This window comes from Cucurbita moschata, unplaced genomic scaffold (genome assembly GCF_002738365.1).
Source record: "Cucurbita moschata cultivar Rifu unplaced genomic scaffold, Cmos_1.0 Cmo_Scf00003, whole genome shotgun sequence".
In the NCBI taxonomy this organism is placed as follows: Eukaryota; Viridiplantae; Streptophyta; class Magnoliopsida; order Cucurbitales; family Cucurbitaceae; genus Cucurbita; species Cucurbita moschata.
In genome coordinates, this window is record NW_019268519.1 from 505,411 (window position 1) to 529,015 (window position 23,605).

The 23,605-nt window shown below is 37.7% G+C and overlaps 6 protein-coding genes and 1 non-coding gene across 15 annotated transcripts in view; 2 read left to right on the forward strand and 5 right to left on the reverse strand.

Annotated features, from left to right (window-relative positions):
- LOC111435229 (serine/threonine-protein kinase ATM) overlaps positions 1 to 294 on the forward strand; it is a 52,493-nt gene extending 52,199 nt beyond the window's left edge. For both annotated transcript variants that reach the window (XM_023072641.1, XM_023072649.1), the window contains one exon: positions 22 to 294. In XM_023072641.1, the coding sequence (XP_022928409.1) occupies positions 22 to 99 (78 nt within the window). In that variant the 3' untranslated portion in view covers positions 100 to 294. The remainder of the gene's footprint in view (positions 1 to 21) is intronic.
- Positions 295 to 1,155: 861 nt separating this feature from the next.
- Positions 1,156 to 3,515, forward strand: LOC111441224. Of its 7 annotated transcripts, none has more exons than XM_023078206.1 (3): positions 1,156 to 2,261; positions 2,821 to 2,894; positions 3,319 to 3,515. In XM_023078206.1, exons 1-2 carry the CDS (start codon positions 1,511 to 1,513, stop codon positions 2,880 to 2,882), a joined length of 813 nt encoding a protein of 270 aa, XP_022933974.1. In that variant the 5' UTR covers positions 1,156 to 1,510; the 3' UTR covers positions 2,883 to 2,894; positions 3,319 to 3,515. The 7 variants fall into 7 exon arrangements, 4 of the variants coding, with proteins under 4 accessions (XP_022933974.1, XP_022933973.1, XP_022933972.1 ...); XM_023078205.1 differs by lacking the exon at positions 3,319 to 3,515 and adding an exon at positions 3,157 to 3,293; XR_002710099.1 differs by having other exon boundaries at positions 1,160 to 2,251.
- A 2,598-nt stretch (positions 3,516 to 6,113) lies between these two features.
- LOC111440852 (peroxisomal membrane protein PEX14-like) lies at positions 6,114 to 10,791 on the reverse strand. The gene is made up of 11 exons (XM_023077670.1): positions 10,523 to 10,791; positions 10,127 to 10,371; positions 9,961 to 10,000; positions 9,602 to 9,792; positions 9,221 to 9,407; positions 9,055 to 9,144; positions 8,599 to 8,666; positions 8,430 to 8,472; positions 8,264 to 8,331; positions 7,818 to 7,862; positions 6,114 to 6,772 (listed from the first exon to the last, which is right to left on the reverse strand). Exons 1-11 carry the CDS (start codon positions 10,578 to 10,580, stop codon positions 6,305 to 6,307), a joined length of 1,503 nt encoding a protein of 500 aa, XP_022933438.1. The 5' UTR covers positions 10,581 to 10,791; the 3' UTR covers positions 6,114 to 6,304.
- Positions 10,792 to 11,404: 613 nt separating this feature from the next.
- LOC111433176 (putative exosome complex component rrp40) lies at positions 11,405 to 14,257 on the reverse strand. The gene is made up of 9 exons (XM_023070134.1): positions 14,058 to 14,257; positions 13,865 to 13,939; positions 13,519 to 13,605; positions 13,297 to 13,353; positions 13,007 to 13,099; positions 12,582 to 12,654; positions 12,291 to 12,366; positions 12,105 to 12,195; positions 11,405 to 11,685 (listed from the first exon to the last, which is right to left on the reverse strand). Exons 1-9 carry the CDS (start codon positions 14,106 to 14,108, stop codon positions 11,557 to 11,559), a joined length of 732 nt encoding a protein of 243 aa, XP_022925902.1. The 5' UTR covers positions 14,109 to 14,257; the 3' UTR covers positions 11,405 to 11,556.
- A 697-nt stretch (positions 14,258 to 14,954) lies between these two features.
- On the reverse strand, positions 14,955 to 18,862 carry LOC111438323 (protein KINESIN LIGHT CHAIN-RELATED 3-like). Of its 2 annotated transcripts, none has more exons than XM_023076222.1 (3): positions 18,519 to 18,862; positions 16,084 to 18,131; positions 14,955 to 15,446 (listed from the first exon to the last, which is right to left on the reverse strand). In XM_023076222.1, the coding sequence occupies exons 2-3, from the start codon at positions 18,081 to 18,083 to the stop codon at positions 15,236 to 15,238; spliced, it is 2,211 nt and encodes a 736-aa protein (XP_022931990.1). In that variant the 5' UTR covers positions 18,084 to 18,131; positions 18,519 to 18,862; the 3' UTR covers positions 14,955 to 15,235. The 2 variants fall into 2 exon arrangements, with proteins under 2 accessions (XP_022931990.1, XP_022931998.1); XM_023076230.1 differs by lacking the exon at positions 18,519 to 18,862 and adding an exon at positions 18,332 to 18,464.
- Positions 18,863 to 20,303: 1,441 nt separating this feature from the next.
- Positions 20,304 to 20,383, reverse strand: TRNAL-UAG. The gene has a single exon. It is a non-coding gene; the product is annotated as a tRNA-Leu (tRNA).
- Positions 20,384 to 20,512: 129 nt separating this feature from the next.
- LOC111433061 (CASP-like protein 4A2) lies at positions 20,513 to 23,307 on the reverse strand. The gene is made up of 3 exons (XM_023069969.1): positions 22,572 to 23,307; positions 21,530 to 21,665; positions 20,513 to 20,845 (listed from the first exon to the last, which is right to left on the reverse strand). The coding sequence occupies exons 1-3, from the start codon at positions 23,198 to 23,200 to the stop codon at positions 20,651 to 20,653; spliced, it is 960 nt and encodes a 319-aa protein (XP_022925737.1). The 5' UTR covers positions 23,201 to 23,307; the 3' UTR covers positions 20,513 to 20,650.
- Positions 23,308 to 23,605: the final 298 nt, after the last annotated feature.

The following is a 23,605-nucleotide window of genomic DNA, read 5'->3' on the forward strand; positions in this document are numbered from 1 at the left end:
CCCCCCCCCCCAAAACAATAGGTCCAACAGCTTATACAGGATGCTATCGACCCCGATCGTTTGTGCCACATGTTTCCAGGCTGGGGAGCATGGTTGTGATGAAGGATCTTACTTATTCACTGCCCCATTTGAGCACCCAATATCTTGTACAGTCGGCTTTTCTTTCTCTCTATGTTCTCTCTGTTTATACGTATACTTGTAAATGCCCCATTTGAGCATCCATTTTTCGTTGATTTTATGATTTTGAATAGGGGAATAAAGTACATTAGTTTTGGAGTTTGGTTTACCATTTTATTTGCATCTTGCTGTGCGCATGAGAGCTTTTAGAACAATCTTCACAAAATAGTATCAAGGGCGCCACCATATGCACAGGAAAACCACCTATTTCATCATCTTTGATTGGTCAACCCTCTCTGTTTCACAAGGCATCCTCTCAGCACTTCCTATATACATATACATATACATACATATATACATACATATATATATATATCAAAATCGCTCAATGGGAAAGCACTTACTAATATATAGGCTATGCATGAATATGCTTGACGTGTTTGCTTACAAATTTGATAAAATATTAGGGGGTTTTTAGACCGCCCACAAAATAAAAAGTTTAATATTTTATGCTCCTAACTACCAAATTAGGAAATACTCTTAACATTACTAGAAATTCTAAGGTCAAATGAATATATATTTTTTTCCTTTATGTTGCATTATTCATGTGGTATTACACTAAGCATCTTAATTTATAATACTTTCAAATGTCAATATAAATAATCATGATAATAATAATGAGAGGGTCTAACTTGTACTAATTCAAAACAAACCTTATTGAATAAAATAATACAATCACAAATGGTGGAAGATTTTGGTTTCAATTCCTTCCCTTACCCTCATAATTAACCATCATTATTTTCCTTTTTTTACCTAAACTATTTGTTTACCAAAAGAATTAAATTATTCATTATATGAAGTCAATAATCTCCATAAAAAATATATATATATATATATATTTAAAATGAGAGGAGTAATTATTTTGGTGTTACAAGCTGGTCTATTCTTTTGATATTTCCAAAGCAAGAAAAAGAAAAAAAGAAAGTTAAGTGGGCCCAGCCCAGTGGGCCAATATGTTAACGTCACGGTCCACTTTTAAAGCCCGCAATTTTGTTCAAATTTCAAAGAGGGCGCAAGGCGCTGCGCGTTGACTCCATATCCATAGCACATGTGAACGAGCTTGGAGCGACACGTGTTACTTCAAATAAAGGCAAGCTGCCCGTCTCTGTCAGTTGTAACTAAAGCGCGTCAGTTGTAAAGATGGTTCGTTCGTTCGTTCAATCGTTTTATTCAGACGCTCTGCCGCCTTCTCCATTTTGAGTTCCGCCTATAAACCTTCCTTTAAAGCGTTCGTTTCCTTCACTTTCCGCCATTTTCACACGGCTTGCTTTTTCTGTTTCTCTCTCTCTCTCTCTCTGAAGCTGTAAGAATCGCGATTGTGAGTTTTCAGGCGATGGAGGCTGAAAAAGGTCCTACGTATCTATCGCTTTCTCCGACTTTTAGCAGCTATTCTTCAGGTAGTAGTAGCCTCGCTGAAATTGCGGCCAGAGTCGTTAGGGAAGTTGGAGAAGAACCGTTTGTAGACGATGATAATTACGGCTGGGAGGCTCAGGGTTCGGTTTACCGTTTCCGAGAAAATTTGTCCATCGGCCATGCGCGGGAATCAGCGGAAGGAGTTACAATTGATGACTGTGGTGAAAATGGCGGTGATGATGATGAATTCGAGTTTGCTGTCCTTTGCAGGGAACCGGACGCGTCTACGAGCTCTGCTCATGAGATCTTCTACAATGGCCAGATTAAGCCGGTCTATCCGGTATTCAACAGGAACTTACTGCTAGATAACGCTTCGCGTGTAGACACGGGATCGGAGAATCCGAAGACGAAGCCAGCTGTGCGTCGTTCCCCGTTGAGGAAGTTGATGAACGAAGAGGAGCGTAACACGATGTCGCTCTCCTCGTCTGAAGCGGACAATCTTGGAGGCGTTTCATCAGAAACGTACTGCGTCTGGTCTCCAAACACAGAGAAAACATCGCCTGGAAGGAGCAATAAAAGAATCTCCACAGGATCATCCAACAGATGGAAATTAAGGGACCTGCTATACAATTACAGTCGACGACACAATGAAGGAGAAGATGCAGTCATGATGAGGAAGACGAGCATTAAGAAGAATGATCAACCTGGAAATGTATCGAAGGTAAATGAAGGTAGTGGATCAGGCATAAGTGTAACATCATCTACTAGTTCAAATTCTGGATCCACATCCTTTCCTTCGCACACCGCTCGTTACAGAGCGGTGAAAGAAGCGGGAAAGAGGAGGTCCTACTTCTTCCCATACAGATAAGTTCGGCTGATACGAACACAACGATCTAGAATTTACATCCAATCTCAGATTTGGATCTGTTTGTGGTTGAATTGATGCAGCGCACAAATTTTATTCTGAAAGAACACAAGATAGCTTAGTTTGCATTCAGCTTTTAATTTGGTTCGTCCTCGTCTCTGTAAGTTTATATTCTTTTTCTCCTCGAAAATGTAGTTTCCTTCAATTCTGTTGCTTTTTAGAAAAAATATATTTTCTTCATCTTCTCCAAATCTTGTGATGCTAGTGAAGTAATTTGGTTAGCATTAGAACATAAGTGGTTATAACTCTCTCCAATTGACTCTATAAATTTTCCACTTACCTCCTGCATTTGATTCGCTCATCTTCTTTTGTCCTCCTTTTCAAAATAAATGAAGTATGAATTCGGTTCATATTCTTCTTGTCAGGCACGCCGGAGAGCGGACCGGTAAATTATCTTCCAAATGAACTTCATCAAATTGAGTACTAACATCATTGCGGCGTGAGTATCATCTTCCAGATTGCCTAAATTTTCATCTTCCAATTAGATTAAATACAAACTGCTTTTCGATTAAATGCCCCCTCCTCGATTTCAGACAAAATTTACAGCATAATCACATCTACATAATTTTCACACATAACAGTTGAGATCACACAAAACAATTGAAGGTATGAACACTACAAGCATGAATTTACACGAGATTGTATATTTGTTATTGTTTTTCTTCCTTCACTTTTGAGTGTGTGTATATATCTATATATAGGTCGGCTGAGTGGAGAATTAGTGATTCTATTTTTGGAGAAATCCTCCTGCTTTCTTCATCCTGAAAATGTTCATAGTTTCCCGTCATAACGAATACTAAGTGCATTATATGAACTGAGAAGGAAATTGCGTACAAGGCGTTTCATTTCTGTCTTCATGGCAGATTGCGAGATTTGAAGAAATTTTAGATTAGAAGAGACCGTGCAAGTTTCTGATGATTTTTGGTTCTGAGGGTAATGGTTGATCAATTTTTCATTTCTTCTTTTTTCCTTTTTTCTTTTTAATTCTGGGTTCTGTTCTCTTTTTTTGTATTTATTCAAAGCTATAATTATGCGTAAAGAACCAGAGGTCATTTTGAAATACAGCCCACCACATTAGAATGGTTCTTTTTCTTTTTTGATATCGCATTATTATATATTATATTGTAATACTAACATATTTAATTTGGTCAATTAATAAACTTTTTCTTTTGAATTTACCCATCCAATTTTTTTAGTCCAACAAATCATTGGAAGAAAATTCAAACTATAATCTAAGTCATATATATCTTGATAAACTTTTAAGAAAAACTTTTTTTTTTCTTAATGCCTACCTAACTTTCTATTCACATGTGAAGCTGTGAATTAATAGGTATTAATGGGTATTAATCCAAATGATTCAAGAGCTGACTACTTTTTGGATTCTAAATTTCATTTTGCATTTACAATTCGAGAAAGATTCGTTTAGTTCAATACCACATGAAGGAATTTAAATCTCAACTAATAACGTTTTAAGTCGTCTCTTTTCTTATAAAAACGAAGGGAACTAGGATGTGCATGTCATATTTCCATACAAAAAAAATAGAAAAAGTAGTCTATCACTTCATGTCATCAATCTTTATTTATGTGAGATATTGGAAAGGTGGTTATTTTGTTCTAACAAAATTCCTTCATCAAGCTTGCCTAAATAGTTCAATTATTTCAGGCACGCATTTTCTATAAAATGACCAAAGTTTGAATTTCCACTTTTAAGTTGTAACCCAATACCTCCACTTTTGGTACTCATTATGCTCATACATAGATAATAATACCAAGGGTCTCTAGTAACTTTGGACATCTATTTGAACAAAGCAGGTCATTCAAATTTCTTTTAGAAAAGCAATTGTCCTTCAAAATAATTACTTGGAATATAAAATACACACATATACACATATCCGGGAATTAGGGACTGTTTTTGAAGCCCAATGATGGTCAAAGAAAGTAACTTTATTAAAGAGGATGTGACAGGAACCAGAAATTGAGGGAGAACTTATCATTTGCTACTAATATTCAAAAGCAAATTATAAAATTCTCCAAAACATATCCAAATTTTGCCCAACTCTTCTTTATGTGTAACTACTAAACTAGTAAATTCCTAATTTTCTTTCAATAATCATACTATCAACATACATCAATGGCTGAATCTCATAGTAGTTTAAAACTACGAGGGGAAATCAATTTTTACCTGTAAACTACATCCGTCGAATCAAAAATAAAATTATTTATAATAGTAGTTATTTCTATCTTAAGCTTTCATTTCATCAGCATCTTACTCAGCAAAGGAAATTTCTCTAGAGGAAGGTAACCACAAATTGAAATGGGTTATGTGTAACCCTTACTTCCTCTCCTTGCTTATATCCTTTGCTTTGCTCCAAGCATGAGAGGGTATGAAATTTTTTCATGGAAGGACATCCAAAAGGGCAGTAGATCTCATTGATATCAAAAACTTGGCAGAAAGTATCATCGCCCTTCTAAATAAGTGGCTTCAAAGTCTGGTACCTTATGGCATAGGATCATCAGCAGTAGATTTAGATGTTACTCTACCGAGAGGGGATGGGATATTTATGTCGTGATGTAGGCCTTTTGAAAAGTCATTCACAACGTTTCCCTGTTTTTGTGAAGTGAAGGTCTTGGATTTTCTTGGGGAAGGATCATTAGATTGACAATAGTAAACTGTTTCCCAAATTGAACCATCTAAGATGTTTTCACTAATTGAATTTCTTCAGCTACTTTCACTCTCTCGCATTACTTCCATTTCAGGATGTTCCTTTCTGATCCTGAATCTATGAACTAGCTACCCTTGTTCTTGCACGGTGTCCTCTTCATCCAAATTCTAGCCACTAAAGTCTTAGATACCTTCTCTTCCAATGTCTTTTTTCTTCCCTTTAATTGCTCGACCCTATCATCCCATTCCTTCTCCCTCCATCTACATTACTCTCAAAGTCAAAAGGGTAAAAGTTTCAAGAAGATGAAATTTACTGGCTGGTATGTAGGGGGAGATCTTAGCCTCTAGTTTTAACACTTCGGAGGCGTGTTGATTAGGCACGCCTTGAAAGATCTATATCATAGAGTATTTGGGTTTAACTTGGCTCCATAGAAGAAGCACCATGGCTGGATTTTTGCTTAAAAAAAAAATGCACAAATGGATTAAAAACCAGAGTGTCATATAACATGACGAAGCCAACCACCCAAGTTAGAGAAATAGATGAATGGAGCCCTAAAATATCTAAAGAGACATAGTGGTCTTTGTTGATGGTTGTTTCGGTTGAGCATTCTCTTTTCTTTGTCAAATTCTCTCTTACCAAACAAAACTAACTTCTAACCAACCTACAAAGGGCTGTGAAGTTGGACCAGATGCGAAGAACGAATAGAATTGTGTGTGGAAGTTGTAGGCCGACAGCTGCTCAACTGTTCGAGCACTTTCCTTTCTTCTATTATTCAAGAGAGGTGGTTGGCTCCGATTCAACAAGGGGTATAGTATGGCTCTTGTGAACCAGAGAGTCTACAAGTATTTTCAGGTTTTTAGAGTTTGTGCAGTTGTGAAGATCACAGATACAAGAAGAACAAGGAAATCCACATAGAAATACAGTTTAACCGGGATTCAACACCAGTTACTACATCCAGATATGGAACAAGATTTAAGAAAACAAAACAAAACAAAACAAAACTTCAGTGTACAATCAAATATATTGTAACTTTATTCTATAAATGGAAAACACGACAGGATATTATTTTGACCAAGCAACAAAGTATAAGTACATTTTTAGGAAATGATATATAGCATTCTTTCATCTATTTCTATGAATTTAGAAGGAAAAAGTTCATAAAACTATACCTGCAGTTCATGCGTGATCATTGTCCTCCAGATCCGTATTCTTCCACTTGTATCTCACTTGAGCTCACTCCCAAGCTCTCAGAATCGATCGCTCCTCCAGTTTCAGAAACTTTGGTGGCTTTTTGCAACTCATCAGTTACATTTGGTTGGGTTGCTAACTGTTCATCAGTCAACTGCTCTTTCTGGATAGTTGGTTTTGGACGTCGGATGGCTTCAGCTGCTTCTGGCAATGCAACAGGTGGAGGCTGAGGAGGAACCCATGTACGTTGAACTGGTTTCTCAGCAGTGAATACACTGGAAGAGCCTGTCTTCAACTCGTTATTGTCGCTCTCTGTAATATTAACATTTCTCTTCTCCCACCAAGGCACTGAAGCGTTACCATTCTGATAGGTAACGCCATTGTTTCGCACCATGTAATTCAAACCTTCATCTTCTTGAGTCTGGGAGAAAAAGGCAGAATTGTTTTGCGTACCAACCTCCCAAGGCTATTACATTCACACACAAGGAAAATTAGTAAACAATTTATTTGTTTTAGTTCACAAGAGAACAGTTAAAACAAATATATAGCAGAATTCCCTACTTGTGGAAGATCTAGGTTTTTTTTTTTTTTTTTTTTTGGGGGGGGGGGGGTGCGGGTGGTTAAGCATAGCCAGTTGATTCATGAAAGATACCCGAGTACAATATCCATTTCTGAAAAATGTCCGACCACTGTATTTGACATCCATTAGAAGTGTACCAAACCAAATTCACATATTGGAGAGAGAATTAAAACATATATGGATTTTAAAAGAAAAAAAAAACGAGAAAGAAAAAAATGAAAATTCATGACATTTACAAAGAAAAATGGGGAACCATTTCCCACCACGAAGAGAAATTAATCAACATAGATGATTTCCGATGTTGAAATGAGCTCACAAATAAGGAACCATTATCCAATCCAAAATTCTGTGAACGATGAAAATTAAGAGGAATGACTCAATACTTCTCCCTTCATTTCAATGTAATGTCCTATGAGTCAAAATGACCCTAGCGACGACCATAAATTGAAGGAAAACTTTCATCAAACAACCTTCGCTCTAGGAGCTAGGCGAGGATTTGATGGCTGTTGATTTGGTTTAGGAGGTAAATCATCTGTCCTGAAAGGAAGCCTATGTTAAAAAAACTTAGAACAAGTCTCACGGGGAGTCCAAGAGTTCAAACAAAAGAAGGTATGCGCAACTACAATTTAGTCCACAGTGTAAGATATTGATTTGATTTCTCCGTTTCCGATTTAAGAGGAAAAAAAAAAGAAAAAAAAAGATGTCCGCCTATTTTTTGCATTAATTTGACCCATGGACACTACCATTCAATTGTAATGATGTCATTTCTAACAAACCAATAAAGCCAACTGCATACCAATACCACCTTGCTGATGGAATTACAAATATCGAACACAAAGGAAAAGCCAGACTTCTTACTAATGACGTGTTAATGTAAGGAACCACTTTGAAGGTCAAAGTCTATTCTACACTCAAGCAATGTATTACTTACTCTAATATTAGAGGGTTTTTCTCCACCCCGGACGTTGGCCATGGTCTGATAAGAAAAACAAGAAATTTGAATCAGTACACAAAAAGCTTGACCAAGATATTATCGAACACATCAATAACCAGCAGTAATAATTAACTATTAATAAACAATTAACTGCGCCATATAAGAAATCTGCAACTACGTAGGTCAAACCATGGTAATCAAATTCTCTCATCTGAAGAAATTTTCAGTTGAATTGCCTATTTATTTTGGAAACAAGTGTTTTATGGTCAATGAATAATAGTCAATAGTAGCAACAATTTGCCAAATAGAAGCCAGTTTGCTTTTGAAGGATTGGACTGTGTAAGTTTACATATCTACTTGGAAGACAGCATGCTTTAATATGGGAACATACTCATGAACAAAAGAAATTTATTAGCCAGAAGTGACATAGAAGATTAAATTACCTCCATGTAAGACTTGGGATACGGTGCAACTGAGGGTTCAAAAGGTGTGGCAGACAAGGAAGGTGTAGCTGCATATAAAAATTTTAGGCATATCACAGTGACGTTTGTGTTTCAAAACAAAAAAAATACTATACACAGAACAACACTTAAACTGCTAATAACCAACCTGACTGCAAGCTATAGTCCACCTTGCCATTGGAATATGACTGCTGCAAAATACTCAAGTGAATTGAGGGTCAAAATTCAGCAAGTAAAAGAGATCAGATACTATAAAACAAAGATATCATCTTAAGCCAGAAAAAGTTGCTCATTCTGTGACCACTTCTAGCTCTCACCTTTGAACTCATGGCAGCAATTCGGTAGTCTTCTTGATCAACAGTAGCAGTTCTTCCATACGTGGTTGCTACCAATTATTATACAAGAATTAAGAAAATTCATAATTAACTCAATATTTCTGATAATTGAACTATCATTCGCAAATATATTTCATGGCGCTGATTTGCTTATCTCCTTTACCAATAACGAAGTTCTTCCATTCATTCTCTCTGCTGATAATTTTAATGGAATTAGGAGCACCTATCAGCTAAACTCAATATTTCTGAAAGCTGAAATGTCATTTGTAAATATGTTTTAATCACATGATGTACAAATTAAGCGCATGCATATCCTATGATCTTGAAATCTAAATACCATTACCATCCAAGTAAAAAGGTGTAAAACTTCGAATGTGTTACAGTAATTCCATTTTTCTTTATTAAAAACTCTTCTCTCGGATAGCTAGTCAGTAGTACCTTCCAATTTCTGAATGGCATTCAGCATCAACTTCATCTGCCCAAGCTGAGCATCCAACAAGTTGACACAGTTCTCAAACTTCTTTTTCTCTGAAAATTGTTGAAAAATCTTGTCAGTCAAAACAACACAAAGAATTAGGAGACAGAAGAATATAGCTAAAACCACCTTCATTTTTTGCATACAGCATCTCTTGACTCGCCTTTGCCACATCAGATGCTGCTGCTGCTGCTGCTTTGGCTGCAGCAGCTGCTTCCTCAGCTGCACTTGGTTTTGAATCAATTTTCTTCTCAGCGTCATCATCTTCCTTCACAACTTTGCACACCCAAGATTTCAACCTAGGAATAATAGATTTCTGAAACAGAGTACATCAATCAGATCTTACAGAAACATTACAAATATAGAGTTATTAAAAGAAGCACTCAGCACCATCAGTCAAATCTCATATAGAAGTTCAGCATTCACATGCCAGAAATCTTCATACAACAGCAAGAACATACAGAGTGAAAGTTTGGCTCTTGAAATAATTATATGCAATGGAAGGGTTACCTTAATTACTATAGCTGTTCCAGCCCCCGAAACAGCCAGTACTCCTACAGCGAGAAGGGCATGAGACCAGTGGAATCTAGACCGCGTGATGATACCCCCACTAGATCCACCAGCAGCAGGCGGAGCGACACTGGCAACTGGTTGAAGAGATTGCATAGAGGGCTGTGGCTGAACTGTGCTCACCTTTCCATCTGTTCATGAATAAGCGCATAAAACATATGAATCATGGTATCTCAATAATCCTCAAAACATAGCCTGAAGATGAAGAAAAAAATAATGAGCTCTATCTTATTCCTCAAAGTAAAATGGACCGACTAAACTAAGAGAGATTCATTTTAATTCCTCGGAGTAATCATCACCTTGACTCACAGTAGCTGTCTGTGCATTAGAGGGCGGGTCCTGTTTTCACACCCCCACAACGCCCAAAGAAAAAGCAGCAGTTAGAAGCAGCGTGCATATACGCAAAGGAATCAACGCTAAACGAATATTCTATAAGACATCTCAATGGTAAAAGAATTGGCTTACAGGCGCACGCCTGAATGCTTCATCAATCTCCTCCTTCGTCAGACCTTTTCTTTCTAAAAACGATCGTCTGTAAACAACAGGAGAGCCTCTTACTCTTGGGTGTTGAAGAAACTTCACAGCATTTTGCACCTGATCCTCTCTCATTGGTTCAGAGTTCACAAACACAGATGGCGAGGAGGTTTGCTTCTCAACCTCCGCCATCTCATCTCCACGATCCTCGACCGTAGCTCGTGCAGGAGCTGGAGCTGAAACAAACACCAACCTTCAGCTACTACTTGCATGAGAAGAAAACTAAAAGCCAATACCGAAGCTCAAGGCTTCGACTTGGCAAAATCCAAGTAACATTATACAGTGAAACCAAATTGCAAAAAGAAAGAATGAAAAAGAGAATCAGACCTGAATTCTGGGAGTTATTGTCATCTGATGGAGGAGGAGCCGATTGAGTTGCCGCCATTGTAGTTCCTTCAAGTTTTGCACATCAAATCCTTTGGGTCACAAAGAAATCTCCGAGAGAGGGAAAAGGGACGGACGGAGTGAACCGAAAACCGAACCAAACGAAGAATTGGACGGAAGAAATTGAGAGATGGAGAGGAAGATAAAAGAGGAAGAAATATCAGGTGAAATCCCCGCGTTGGAGCAGAGACTGGATTTTGCGCATTACGAAGCGCCTTATTATTATATATTTATTTATTTATTTATTTTGGGGTCGAAAATTGAAAAAATAAATAAATAAATAATCGGATAAATGTCATCAATATTCATGTCCCACCAAATGGAATGGAATATCCTGCCGAATTTCCCAAAAGCTTCCTTCGAAATTACACTGATTTTAAGGGGAAGGCCCATTTTATTATTTAAAATTACTTTCTTTTTTTTTTTTTTCTTTTTTGTTTCACAACAAATTAGTGAATACATGTTTAATTAAGTAATCCTTCTAAATGACTGTTCTTGAAATTATTCTTCTTCTTGAAATCCTGGATTTGTAGGTAGTTTCAAGCTAATTGATCTCACATATTGGTACTTGGCCTCAAGTTTTGCTATATACAAAGCGTGTCTCATACATAATTATAAATTGACGTACGAGTACAATCAACCATGAAAATGCTACTCGAGACATTAATGAATTCATAATGAATCCAACGAATTTGGTGAATTTGTTTCTAAAAACTATACGATCCAAAGAAGTGAAATTTCTAGCTTGAATTGTGAAAGATTAATATGTTCTGCTTAATTCATACTCGTAGTTCTTTCGAGGTTGTGGACCAAATAGCCAATAACTCATGGGAAGTGGAGCACATTGCCATTAAACTTGAGAGGTAATGAATATAATTGAATCAATTTTTTTTTTTTTTTTTCAATTCTGGTTGGAGAGGAGAAAAGAATTGATTAACAACTGTTTCCTAAAACCCATTAGCTAAATGATACAAGACTTAACTTGATAGCTTTAAATTATTTAGGAGCTTGTCCACCATGATTCTCTGTTGGACCCCACTCAGAGTTTCTGAGTTCATTATTGCATTAGAAACAACAATGGTTGTGGACGGGGAATCTGCATTGACCTGAAAAGTAGAGATGAGCAAGATAAGAAAGTTCATTTATTAGTAAAATTGGTACAAGAAATTACATTTTCAAATTTCAAAGAACAGTAAAAGTGAAGGGCAATGACAAGAGTGAAGACTAATTTCGACAATATAATATGACTCTTGTGTAAGGTTAATGTGAATATAGTACAATTGATTAAAATATATACTCTCGGCTCCATACGTTAATATGTGCCGGAAGAGATTTTTGTTGAAGAAAAATCTCTTCCGGTACATATTTTATATTTCAAATAAAGAAATTTTATATTTCAATTAAAGAAATTTTTTTGTTGAAGAAAATATAAGGTTAATATGTGCCAGAAGAGATCATGGGAAGAGAATTATACAGAGTAACGACCAATGTCTAGCAACAAAATCTAGGGATTGAAGAAACATACCCAAACTCGGCCATTTATACCAACTGCCGTCTCGAATGAAAGCTTCTTCCCAAGAGATTCAAGAACAGGACATGTTGGCGAGCTTAGAAGCCTAGAAGAGAGGACCAAATCAACAATGTGAATGAATGATTAGAAGAGTGACTTAAAGGGGGGGAAAGAGCAATTAAGAAAAGCAATCTAGCTTACATTCTTGATAAGCCAGTTGAACAGTCAAAGATGTAACCATCCTTTAGGAGGCCAAATCCAGCTGCTTTCCCACTAGCTATATCAAGCAAAATGATAATCACATGAGAGAAATTCCATGTAAATCACAACAACCAAAAACTGAAGAGAAACATGAACTTGCATAAAGTATGCAGGCCCTGCCCACCCCTCTTCAGAGGATGAGTTCACAGGAACATCACTATATTATATCGATCGACTGTTTTAACCTTCAAACGATTTATTGGATGCTGAGAGAGGGAGGATTTAACTAACCATCAGTGCATGCCAGCTCGGGATTCATACCAGGGTTTACCTTCACCACCCGCACATAAAGAAGGGCACCCATCTACAAGACAGGGAATCAAGAAAGCATGTTTAAGGAGGATAAAAAAGTGAAACTGGTAATTTCAATTGAATACACTTATGATAGACACATATCCCTGAGTTAAGGTAAGTGGATTGCAAAGAAAAAATAAGCCAAATTCAAAAGGGTAAGAGAATACAACTTTACTGATATGCAAAAGATGTTTCTTAACCATCCCCACCAAAAAAGATGAAAGAAGAAACAGACAAGCATAACCTCTCGGGATAATAAATGAACTGACAATGCATAAAGGCTTCTATAGAAGGAAGACAGGAACCACTATAGGTCATATGATTAATATAACAAAAATATGCGCACAAAAGTTTATACACACCTCGAACTTGGGAATGTTTCGTCTTGTTCCTCCTTCAAATGCAAGAACAGGAAGAGAGGCCAATGAAGGACCTTTTATGTCAACAAGAAAATTCTGCATACAAAGTAAAAAAAAAGTATACTATGATAATTAATAAGGTAATCAGAAAAATCATCCCTGGTTTCCATAAGATTCATTAGACATGGATACCGGTCAAACCATCCAAGAAAATCAATCAGAGAGAGTAGTAGCCAGTTATTTCGTAATTGAACAATTACATTTAATTCAAACAATAATAAAGAAGCACTTACATCGGATCTAGAGTCAACCACGATTCCAAGTACGCAATCTTCTGCACATGGCACATACTGGAAAATAGCACATTTTATTAACACGGGAATAATATTGATAGTCGTTTCAATTGAAGAAACCCACCGAAACTAGCGGTTAAAGTTCACAATACGAAAGTTAACTGAAACAACAAACAATATAAGGATCTCCATAATCGATTGAAGAGAGTCGGTGCTACTGACCCTTTTCTGCGAGCTTTCAACCCAATATTTGTTTGGTTTTGAGAACCTCAATTTTCCAACTTTAGCGACAGAAATAGCATCATGGTCCTGAAAGATCGTTTTTAGAAAGCAAAAAAAAAAAAAAAGCGAGGGTAAACAATCCCGTAAACAACAAGAGTGCAAATGCAACAATGCGAACTTTGATTGTCGAAAACTAAACGACATTTGAAGTACATTCGATTGTCCGCTCAAAAGTTTATGAAAACTAAATCTACAATCGTTGAGGAAATTAATGGTTGCTAAAACGGGATCAGAGACATATATGGAGATGCACAAACATTGAAAACAATAGAACCCTAACAGATACCTGTCGAAGACCGCCTCCAAGCTTGATGGTTTCGTTGGTCATGTTTGAGAGGTCGAGTACCACATCTCCTGGAACCTAAGCAATCGAAATTCCAATAAAGATATATGAATACGCCAATTCATTTACAAGCTGCAGAACATCGAACAGGCAAAAAGAAGAGGGGAACGAACAATGAGATTGATTTCGAACTTACAACTGGCTGATCAACCAGAATAGATGACGAACTAGAAGATTTTTCAACCATAGTTACAGGTACAGTCCCTTCCACGAAGCAAACGAGATGTTGTAACAGTCAGCGACCGGAGGAATTGTGAGTGGAAGAAAGAAACCTATCCAGTGGGCGAGAGCAATGAACACGAAAGAGAAGTAATACGCTCGAACGAGGCAGACCGAATGGTTTCGAGGGTAATTAATATATTCGAAAAAAAATATTTATTTTTCAGTATCAATTTTTATTTTGATTTGTGAATAATAAAAATAAAAAAAAAATAAAAATAAAATAAAATAAAATAAACCTTTTTATTTTTGTTAATTGAACGAAAATTGAACAAAAAAGTAAAAGTATGAACATTTGTCTAGTCTAGAGTTTAATTTTTTTTAAAAAAAATTGTATTTTTAGATTTTAACTGCTTATTATACATTATTATTTTGTATTTATTACTCCATATTTGATTCAAGGCGAAGGTTCGTAGTAAACTCTACTCTACAAGTCGCTTATAGAATGTCGACTACTAAGTTCAGTCTTTCCATTTCATCGAAAAAGGAAAGAGGGGGAAACGAAGATTAGCGAGCTTCCTGCCGTCCAACGACTACATAAACCACCGAGGGAGAGAACTCTATAAACTCCCCTTCATTCGTCGCTAAGTCAAGGTCCCAGGTCTCTGAGCCAGCCCGCACTTTTTCGAAGAATCCTGCACCCTTGGACATACGACTTGGTAGACCTTCCCTTTCTACTAGAGCTACAAGACATATTATATATATGCTCCAATAATAAACTAATGTTATCAAATTTCAACATAAATATAGTTTAACTAGTTAAGATATATGTCTCGTGATTTATGGTACAAATGTAGGAACATCATCCTCGGAGTTCTCGTTAAAAACCTGTATCGAACAATCTTATAACCCCAGAAGAATGTGATATACAAAATCATAATGTCATCACTTCCGTGTAAAAATATACAGAACAATATAACTTCATACACCAATACAAGATAGCTTAATCGACAATGCAAACAAAATGAAATGTCACATTCTAGTACTCGAACAACCTCAAGAATCAGGTATCTACTCGACCATAATTAGCCATGATTTTGAATCAGATCTAAACTCGGCAACGATGTCGCTCCTGTGATGTGTATAATTTTTTTATCAAACCTTGATACCTTTACTGTTTACAGGATGAGTATTGGCATCAAGAAGAGTCTCGAGCGATCTCGCCTTTCGGCTCCGAACTCTACCAGCTTCTTTCAACAACTCGGACAACCTCCTCTTCTCATCGTCGACATCAGGATTGGCAGTCCCGAGTTTTTCCTCTCTCATGCCAACAACATACTCCAACATTTCAATTGCATCATCCAACCTGTATAATGTCATGGGAGGAGAACTGATCAATGTATGAAAAACGTGTAGAGTTGCATCAGCTGTTGCTCAAAGGACTAGATTTCTAAACATTTCTTAATGAAAATGTAACAGCCCAAAGCCCAAACCACCGCTAGTAGATATCGTCCTCTTTGGGCTTTCCCTTTCGGACTTCCCCTCAAGGTTTTAAAACGCGTCCACTAGGGAGATGTTTCCATGCCCTTCTAAGGAATGCTTTGTTCCCCTATCCAACCGATGTGGGATCTCACAATCCACCCTCCTCGGAGACCCAACGTCCTCGTTGGTACACTGCCCGGTGTCTAGTTCTGATACCATTTGTACCAGCCCAAACTCACCGCTAGCAAATATTATCCTCTTTGAGCTTTCCCTTCCAGGCTTCCCCTCAAGGTTTTAAAACGCGTCCACTGAGGAGAGGTTTTCACATTCTTACAAGAAATGTTTCGTTCCCCTCTCCAACCGATTTGGGATCTCACAGAAAATACTGAATATCGGTGGCACAATAACGAAAAGGACTTGGTTATGGAGATTTTCATAGTTCCAGACAGAGATTATGGGAAAAGGACAACTTCAATTACAGTACTGATCATTGTATGGTAATAGAGGGATGGTTACATTACCTGCCAATCGCATCATATGCTCCAGCAAGGTTGCTATAGACTCCGAGCGTGTCAGGATGATAAGGCCCGTATTCTTGTTCTAGTATGCTCTTGGCTTCTTCAAATAGCTCCACAGCTTCGTTAATAGCATATTTCTGAACACAAGCAAGCCCCATTTGATTAAGAGCTATCCCAAAGAAAGCAGATTTTTTTTCTCCGCTGTTGCGAAGCTTTGGAATTGCGTTCTTGAAGGAGTCATAAGACTCAGAATAGCTCCCTAACATATAATACAACACACCCATCTGGGCTTCAATTCCAGCAATGGTGCTTTGCTGTCCAGGGGCGTTACTATATATCTTCAGTGCCTTTTGTAATAATTTGACTGCTTGCTCAGCTTCATTCATTGATTCATAAATAGCAGCAACATTAGTAAGACCACTAGCAATCTCCTCAGGAGGAATCCCAAGGATAGGCTTTTCATAAATTCGAAGGGCGTTTTCACAGTACGATACCGACTCCCTCGTTTTTCCAGTCTTGTTGTATAAATCAGCAAGACGAATATATACTGAACCAACTGTTGGATGGTTTTCTCCCTTGGTGGTCTTGAAAACAGTGAGAGCTTTCTGGTAAGCAAAAACAGCCTCGTCGTAACGGGACAGGGATAAGTATGAATCTCCAATACTGCAATCAACTGCAGCCACATCAGTCTCTTGGCCATTTGCCACCATAGCCATGCTGGCTAAAACTAGATGCTCGAGCGCAGCTTCATGATCTCCTTTTGTTTCACATATGAGACCCATAAGCCTCCTATCTGCAGCCTCCTCAAGAGAAGCAGGACCGACATTCTTTTTGTGTATATCGAGAGCCATTTGACAAAACTTCTCAGCCTCATCAAATTGCAAAGCTTGAACATGGGCTTCGGCTAAATACCTATAGGTCTCACCAACTCTGGGGTCTGCTTCTCCAAGGACTTGTTTCTGCACCTCTAACCCAGTTGTATAACAGATTAGAGAATTTTCCAGTAGGCCCAGCATTGCATAGGTATCACCTAGCTGCATGTGACCTGCAAATTTGGCCAGCGCATGTTCCTGGCCTTCCTTGATGGCAGGAATCTCAATGGAATGCTCCAACAGAGGAATTGCCTCACTGTACTGGCCTAGACTACAGTAAATAGCTGCTGTAACATGCAAACACATAACGAGTTCCAAGCTCGGTTTCCCATTTGCAGATAGCTCAAAAGCTTTTGCAGCACGGAGAGCTAATAAAAGAGCTTTCTGCAGATTCTCCCCTGAAGAAACTAAACTCCTAGCTTGCTTAAGCAGATAGGGTCCTAGATCAGGATTATCCATCATTGATTCATTGAAATCCTCAGTTCCATTAAGTATTTTCGAGCCTCTCAAAGGTGAATCTTTTTGTTTCTTCGAGTTAGAAGCAACCGGACTAGTTTTTTTCGAACTCTTTTCATTCTTTCTGCTAATAGGGGGCTTATCAGACAAATCCTTGCCACTGGGACTTGATTTTGGAGATGTCTCGTGATCCAATTGCAAGTGAGAAGCTTTTTTTCCAGAAGAAAGGCGTCTTGAGCTTCCAGGTTGGGAATTTTCTGTGTTCTTATTCTCTACAGATGGTAAATCTTTCACAGAATCACTGGGAAAATCATTTTCAGTCCTCTCTACAATGTCTTCTTCCTCCTTTATTATCTCTACCTCCCTCATCTCTCCTCCTACAAGATGATTCAGTTCGGAATCAATCCTGGATTCCCCACCATCTGATCCAAAGCTACGCCTTGAAGGAGACTGATCTGAACTTTGCATATCATAGACATTTTCATAAAGCTTCTCAATAGAGGTGTCAACCAAGCCATCAACAGGGAAATCAACATTAACACTTCCATGGCTCTGAACACTCAACCCGCTCCTAGGCGACTTGTTTCCATACGACTCTTCCATATGAACTGAAGCACCGTTATGTTTATTCACAGCCCTTTCTTCATTAATTTCATCCACGACAATTCCCGGCATCTCAATTCACCAAAATCAGCAAAGAACACAGAAAAAATAGAAATATATCTGCACACCCAGAAACGAGAATAGTTCATACATATTTCCAATACACACGGGAAGCAATATCAATGTGAAAATGATGAACAAGATTCAATAATAAAACAAAATGGCAACCGCAAAGCAGCTCAGTTGTGGGAGAAAGCACAAATAAAACAAAGATCGACTCATCCAAATTCGATGCGCGCAATTATCGCAAATAAACTCACCCAACTAACACAGGACTCATAATCATCAACTTTTTTAACCAAAGCATTTCCACAAACAGCTTGCAGGCAATAAATGCAATCAAATAACAAATAACCCAAATAATAAATTCAATGCCAGCGAAATTGGGTATGAAAGGAAAACATAAACAGATCAAGCAATACTCAGAAATATAAACAAACCCCGCACCTCAAAAGAACCCCATGAAGAAGAAACACCTAGTGATTGCGTTCTTCGGAAGAAATAACAGCGAGAGAGCAATATAGCCAGATAGATACAGATATATATATGTATAGAGAGAGAAAGAGAGAGAAATGGGGTGTTTTATAGGTGGGAGACTAAGAGAGTAAGATGGAGAAGAAGAGAAAATCGGGGGATATGAAAAGGATTGGGTAATCGGATTGAGAAGAAAGGATAAGAGCGTGAAAGTGATAATATGAGCGGGACTTGGCGCCCACCGGGGGCGGCGTGCAGAGAAAGAGCGCGACCTCTCCCCCACCGGCTACGCCTGCAACTGCCGATTTCGCATTTTTCTGTTCCAAAAAGCTTCTTTTATTACACATTCTCATATGTCTCCGCTGGAGAATTTAATTCAACGTGGCATCACTATCCTCTGGGACCGAAATGACGATCCTACCCTTCCAACACTTTTCCTAAAATATATTAAATCCTTCCTTAATTTAATTCTCGAATGTTTCGTCCCTAATTTATTTTAGTTTTTCTTAAATTTTATAATTAATATTTATTTATGGAATTAGTCGGTAATATTTTATCAAAATACACATATTTTTACATAATAGACGCAATATAGAATACCATGTCGTTCACGTTTGTATTGTCACTGTCGAGTGGGTGGACAACACGTATACAAAAATTGAGGAGAAAAAAATGCTCGCTCATTCACAGTAATTTACAAAGTACTGAGTGGTCCTATCTTAATTCCAAAATTCTCCTTCCCTATTTACCCTCACCTCCTCACATCCTTAAAATCTTCCACCAATTATTTAAATAATTGATTTCTTTCGGTACTAATTATTCATTAATTAAAACAATAAAATATGGGTTATTGTACTTTATTTGCCATTATTCAATAATTTATTCGACATCTTACGGTAATTATAAAGTTAAATCTCATCATACACAGAAATATTAAAATAACAACTATTTATATTCGGATGTATTTATGGGTACAGTATTTGTGGGAAAAAGAAACTTTTTGGAAGGTGAGAAGGGTAGTTTGGGAAATAAGATTGGATTCAGGCTGGAAGTTCATGGGATGGAGGAATGGCAATCATTAAAATAAAGATTTTAAATATTTTATATTTCATTAACCCAACAAAAATTAATGAAAAAGGAAAATAAATATTTATTTAGTCTATGAAATCTAACCAAATAAATAAACTAATATTTGAAGTCCGAAAAAAAAAATGAAATTACGACTTTACTCTTTCGGTACTAAGACCATTATATCTTGAAATTTTATTTTTAATACTAAAATTGAAATTTTTGAATCTATTAAAATTTTATATATTAAATATATAAAATAATTTTAATTTTTTAATTTTTTAATTTTTTTTAATTAGTTCATAAGTTTACAAAATTTATTAAATATAAATACAAAATTTAAATGAAATACGTGACATGAGTATAAGGACTTTAATTAAAATTTAAAAAATGACTAAAAAATAAATAATAAAAATTGAGAAAATATCAAAGAAGAGAAACTTCAAGTCTTGACCGTGGAAAGATAGGGTGAGGAGACGGATTTGACAAAACGTGGAGCATCGTATGGGGATGCCATTGGCCCAATTGGGCCCACCTCACCTGCCGACTTTTCTCTCTCCTTCTATATTCATTGTCGGTGGATAGGATTTGCTAGGCCCAAAACTAGCCCAATCTTTAAGAACGGATGAGCTTTAATCTATTGGGCCGACGGCGGCCCATGTTTTAACAACAAAACTGAATAAAACGTATTGACAGCTGTGGGATTTGAACCCACGCCCTTTCGGACCAGAGCCTAAATCTGGCGCCTTAGACCACTCGGCCAAACTGTCTTGTTGATGGCAAGTCCGTCCTAATCTAATTAATAAGATGTTATTTTTAATTAATAAGATCAGAAATTCAATATGATATTCTATGATTAAGTTTTATAATTAAAATTGAATGCCATTTTGAGAACTAGAAAGAGCAATAGAAGCTTCATTTATATCAATCCAACAATTTACAATTTGGGTATCATGTTTATTGTAAGGGCAGAGCTATAGCTATGATGTCTATGTACAAACATAATAAAAACAATAATCTTGGGTGAGATTTTTGTATCATGCAGGATCACGGCTACAAAGGTTGTAACCAGAGATAAGCGAACTAACAGCAAAAGCAACGAAGGCAAGGAAGGACATGCTGATTGATGCACTGGCCATCTGTGTGAACTCATCTTTTCCCCAATTCGATTGCCAGTCATCAACACGGGTCGCAGCGGAGGAAGACGATGATATGAGAAGATATGCCAATACCTGCCAATATAATTGAAAAAACCAGGATTGCATCATTAGTGGATGTAGAACAACCGTCCAAGTCCACCGCTAGCAGATATCAACCGCTTTAGTCTGTTACGTATCGCCGTTAGCCTCATGGTTTTAAAACGTATCTTCTAAGTAGAGGTTTTCCACACCCTTATAAAGAATGCTCCGTTTTCCTCTCCAACCAATGTGGGATCTCATAATCCACCCCCTTGAGGGCCTAGCGTCCTCACTGGCACACTGCACGGTGTTTGTCTTTGATACCATTTGTAACAATCCAAACCTACCGCTAGCAAATATTGTCCGCTTTGATCCGTTACGTACCACCGTCAGCCTCACGATTTTAAAACGCATCTTGTAGGGAGCGGTGTCCTACACTATTATAAGGAAGACTTCATTCCTCTTTCCAACTAATATGGGATCTCATCTTTACTAGAGATCAGAACCATCGTTTCAAATTCACAAAGACCTTAGTCAGTTTGTGGGGACACCAAAAGGATTCTCTAATAAATCCAGCGAGTTTCTTTTAGCCTAAGTATCCTATTCGTCAGGCTACAGAACTGTACAAAACAGACCTTTAACCATAGAAACACATTCATTGAAGCAGAGCAGCAGTGCAACACATGGCTATAGACATTAAACAATATTCATTCAGACCAGCAGATTTGCACAACTAACCTGATCCATGAAGAAGTCGAAGTAAGAACGGACGCGATGACGTATCATATGTTGCTTCTTGATTAGAGTATAGACAAGATCAAACGCTTGAAATGCCGCATACACGAATGCAATTATATTAACAGTGAGGCAGTACCTGTTAACAAATGGGCTTGATCAGATAATATAAGACGGGCAAAATCATATAGACTACTGGAAAATTGCAAAAAGAGATAGCTTCGAATCATTTGGACAAAATATGAGATATATCCTATAATTGATGTATTCTTCCAATGCAAGGGAAGCTAAGAATAATGTCACACATGATTGATCACAAAAAGGCATGGAAATTATGCGAAAATCCTGACAGTGAGATTGCTTCCACTATAATCCTTCACTCACAGTACACACACTTGAAATTATACCAAAAACCAACATGAGAACTAAGAACTTGCAACTCAAAGCAGCAAATGACTCGGGGAAAGACAGAAAAGTGGCCATGTCAGAGACTCAGAATATGCTTTAAGTTGTGGGTCACTGAATTAAATAGTCTAGCAAAGGAATTCATTTGGACAGTGTGAATCATTGAAAACTTGGCAATCAATAGGTTGGAACGTAGGCGACGCCTCCATTCTTAACATGGCATTCGTCATTTACAATGAGACGTACCTTGAAATTGAAGACTACATTTAAAGCACCTACCTCATGTGATGACAATGTGGTGGACAAGCAACATAAGAATTTCAAGATCATTAATCACAATAATTGTTTCAAGCCATGACTCTCCTTGGAAGCAAATTTATAGGATTCAAATAATGGAAAGCTAATTGGTATGGTAAAAGATTGACAATGCATGTCCCAGTTGACGCTAACTGAACAATGAACTAAAATAGTACTGTACAGCCCAAGGAATTGAGGAAACGACAAGTGTAGTCAATTCTGAAACAAATCAACAAAATCAAAATGTACAAATTCCTGAACAGCCAAAAGCAAATCCAACTTACGATATTCTCTAGTGTAATAGACATTAGGCGTCGAGTAGATTGTAAGAAGAAGAAGAAACCTGTATTCCTTGTAACGATCGAAGGAGTCGCCGCTCCATCCCTTAGTCTTATCAGACGCCATAACCGAAAACGAAATCAAGCAAACCGCCACTTCAGACACTCTAAAACCTAAAGCCGCCTTCGTCAACGCATCGTCCTTCGACCTCCTCGGCGGCGGCGGTATTTGCTTCGGCGATCTTTCACCACCACCACCACCATCCTCCTCGACTCCACTCGCAGCCGGCCCTACCTTGGTCACAGACTGCGGTACCTCCTCCTTCATCGCCCGATTAAACATAACCTTAGACGAAGCCAACCTATCTCCAGGAAAGTTTGCGTACTCCGGCAGCTTCCGAGAACCAGCATTGGGAGACCGAAGCGGCGAGAACTGAGTACTCTTATTATCAACATCAACAACAACAATCGACTTGGAGTTATCAGGCAGCTTCTCAGGAGATGCATACGGAGAAGCATAAGGAGACGTTTCGGGAGGGTCGCCGACGTCGGATCGGAGCGGCGAGTGGAAACGCAGCGGCGAATGAGGAGACTCCATATGACTGTGAATTGACGACTCGGAATTTCTGGACGACGACTTCTTCATGGACGAAGAGTCGTACGATCTTTCAGCTTTCAATTTCGTCTCAATCATTTCTGCTTCAAACTTTGACAGTTTTTATTGAAAGATTTGCAAGAAAAATTCTTTGAGAGAGAGAGAGAGAGAGAGGAAGCAAAAATTACAAAAAAAAAAAAAAAAAAAAAAAGGAAAAGGCAGTTTGGGGGGAAAAAAGAAGGATATTCCACGTGGCATCATTTGATTAATCATCATCAAATTCATGGGGAGAAGATTCCAGTGTATTACAGTTTACAAACAGGATTGGAATAATCAAACGGCGCTGATTACACGTAATGTTTTGTATGACGTGGCGAGATTTAATTTGAGGAAAAGGGTTGCAAACAGTGGGTTTTACCGTATTTTAGAGCCTCTCCGACAAAGTAAAGTGAGTTCAAGCCAGTGATTCCGTTTTCTTTTTTCATCTTAATTTCTAACCTTTCG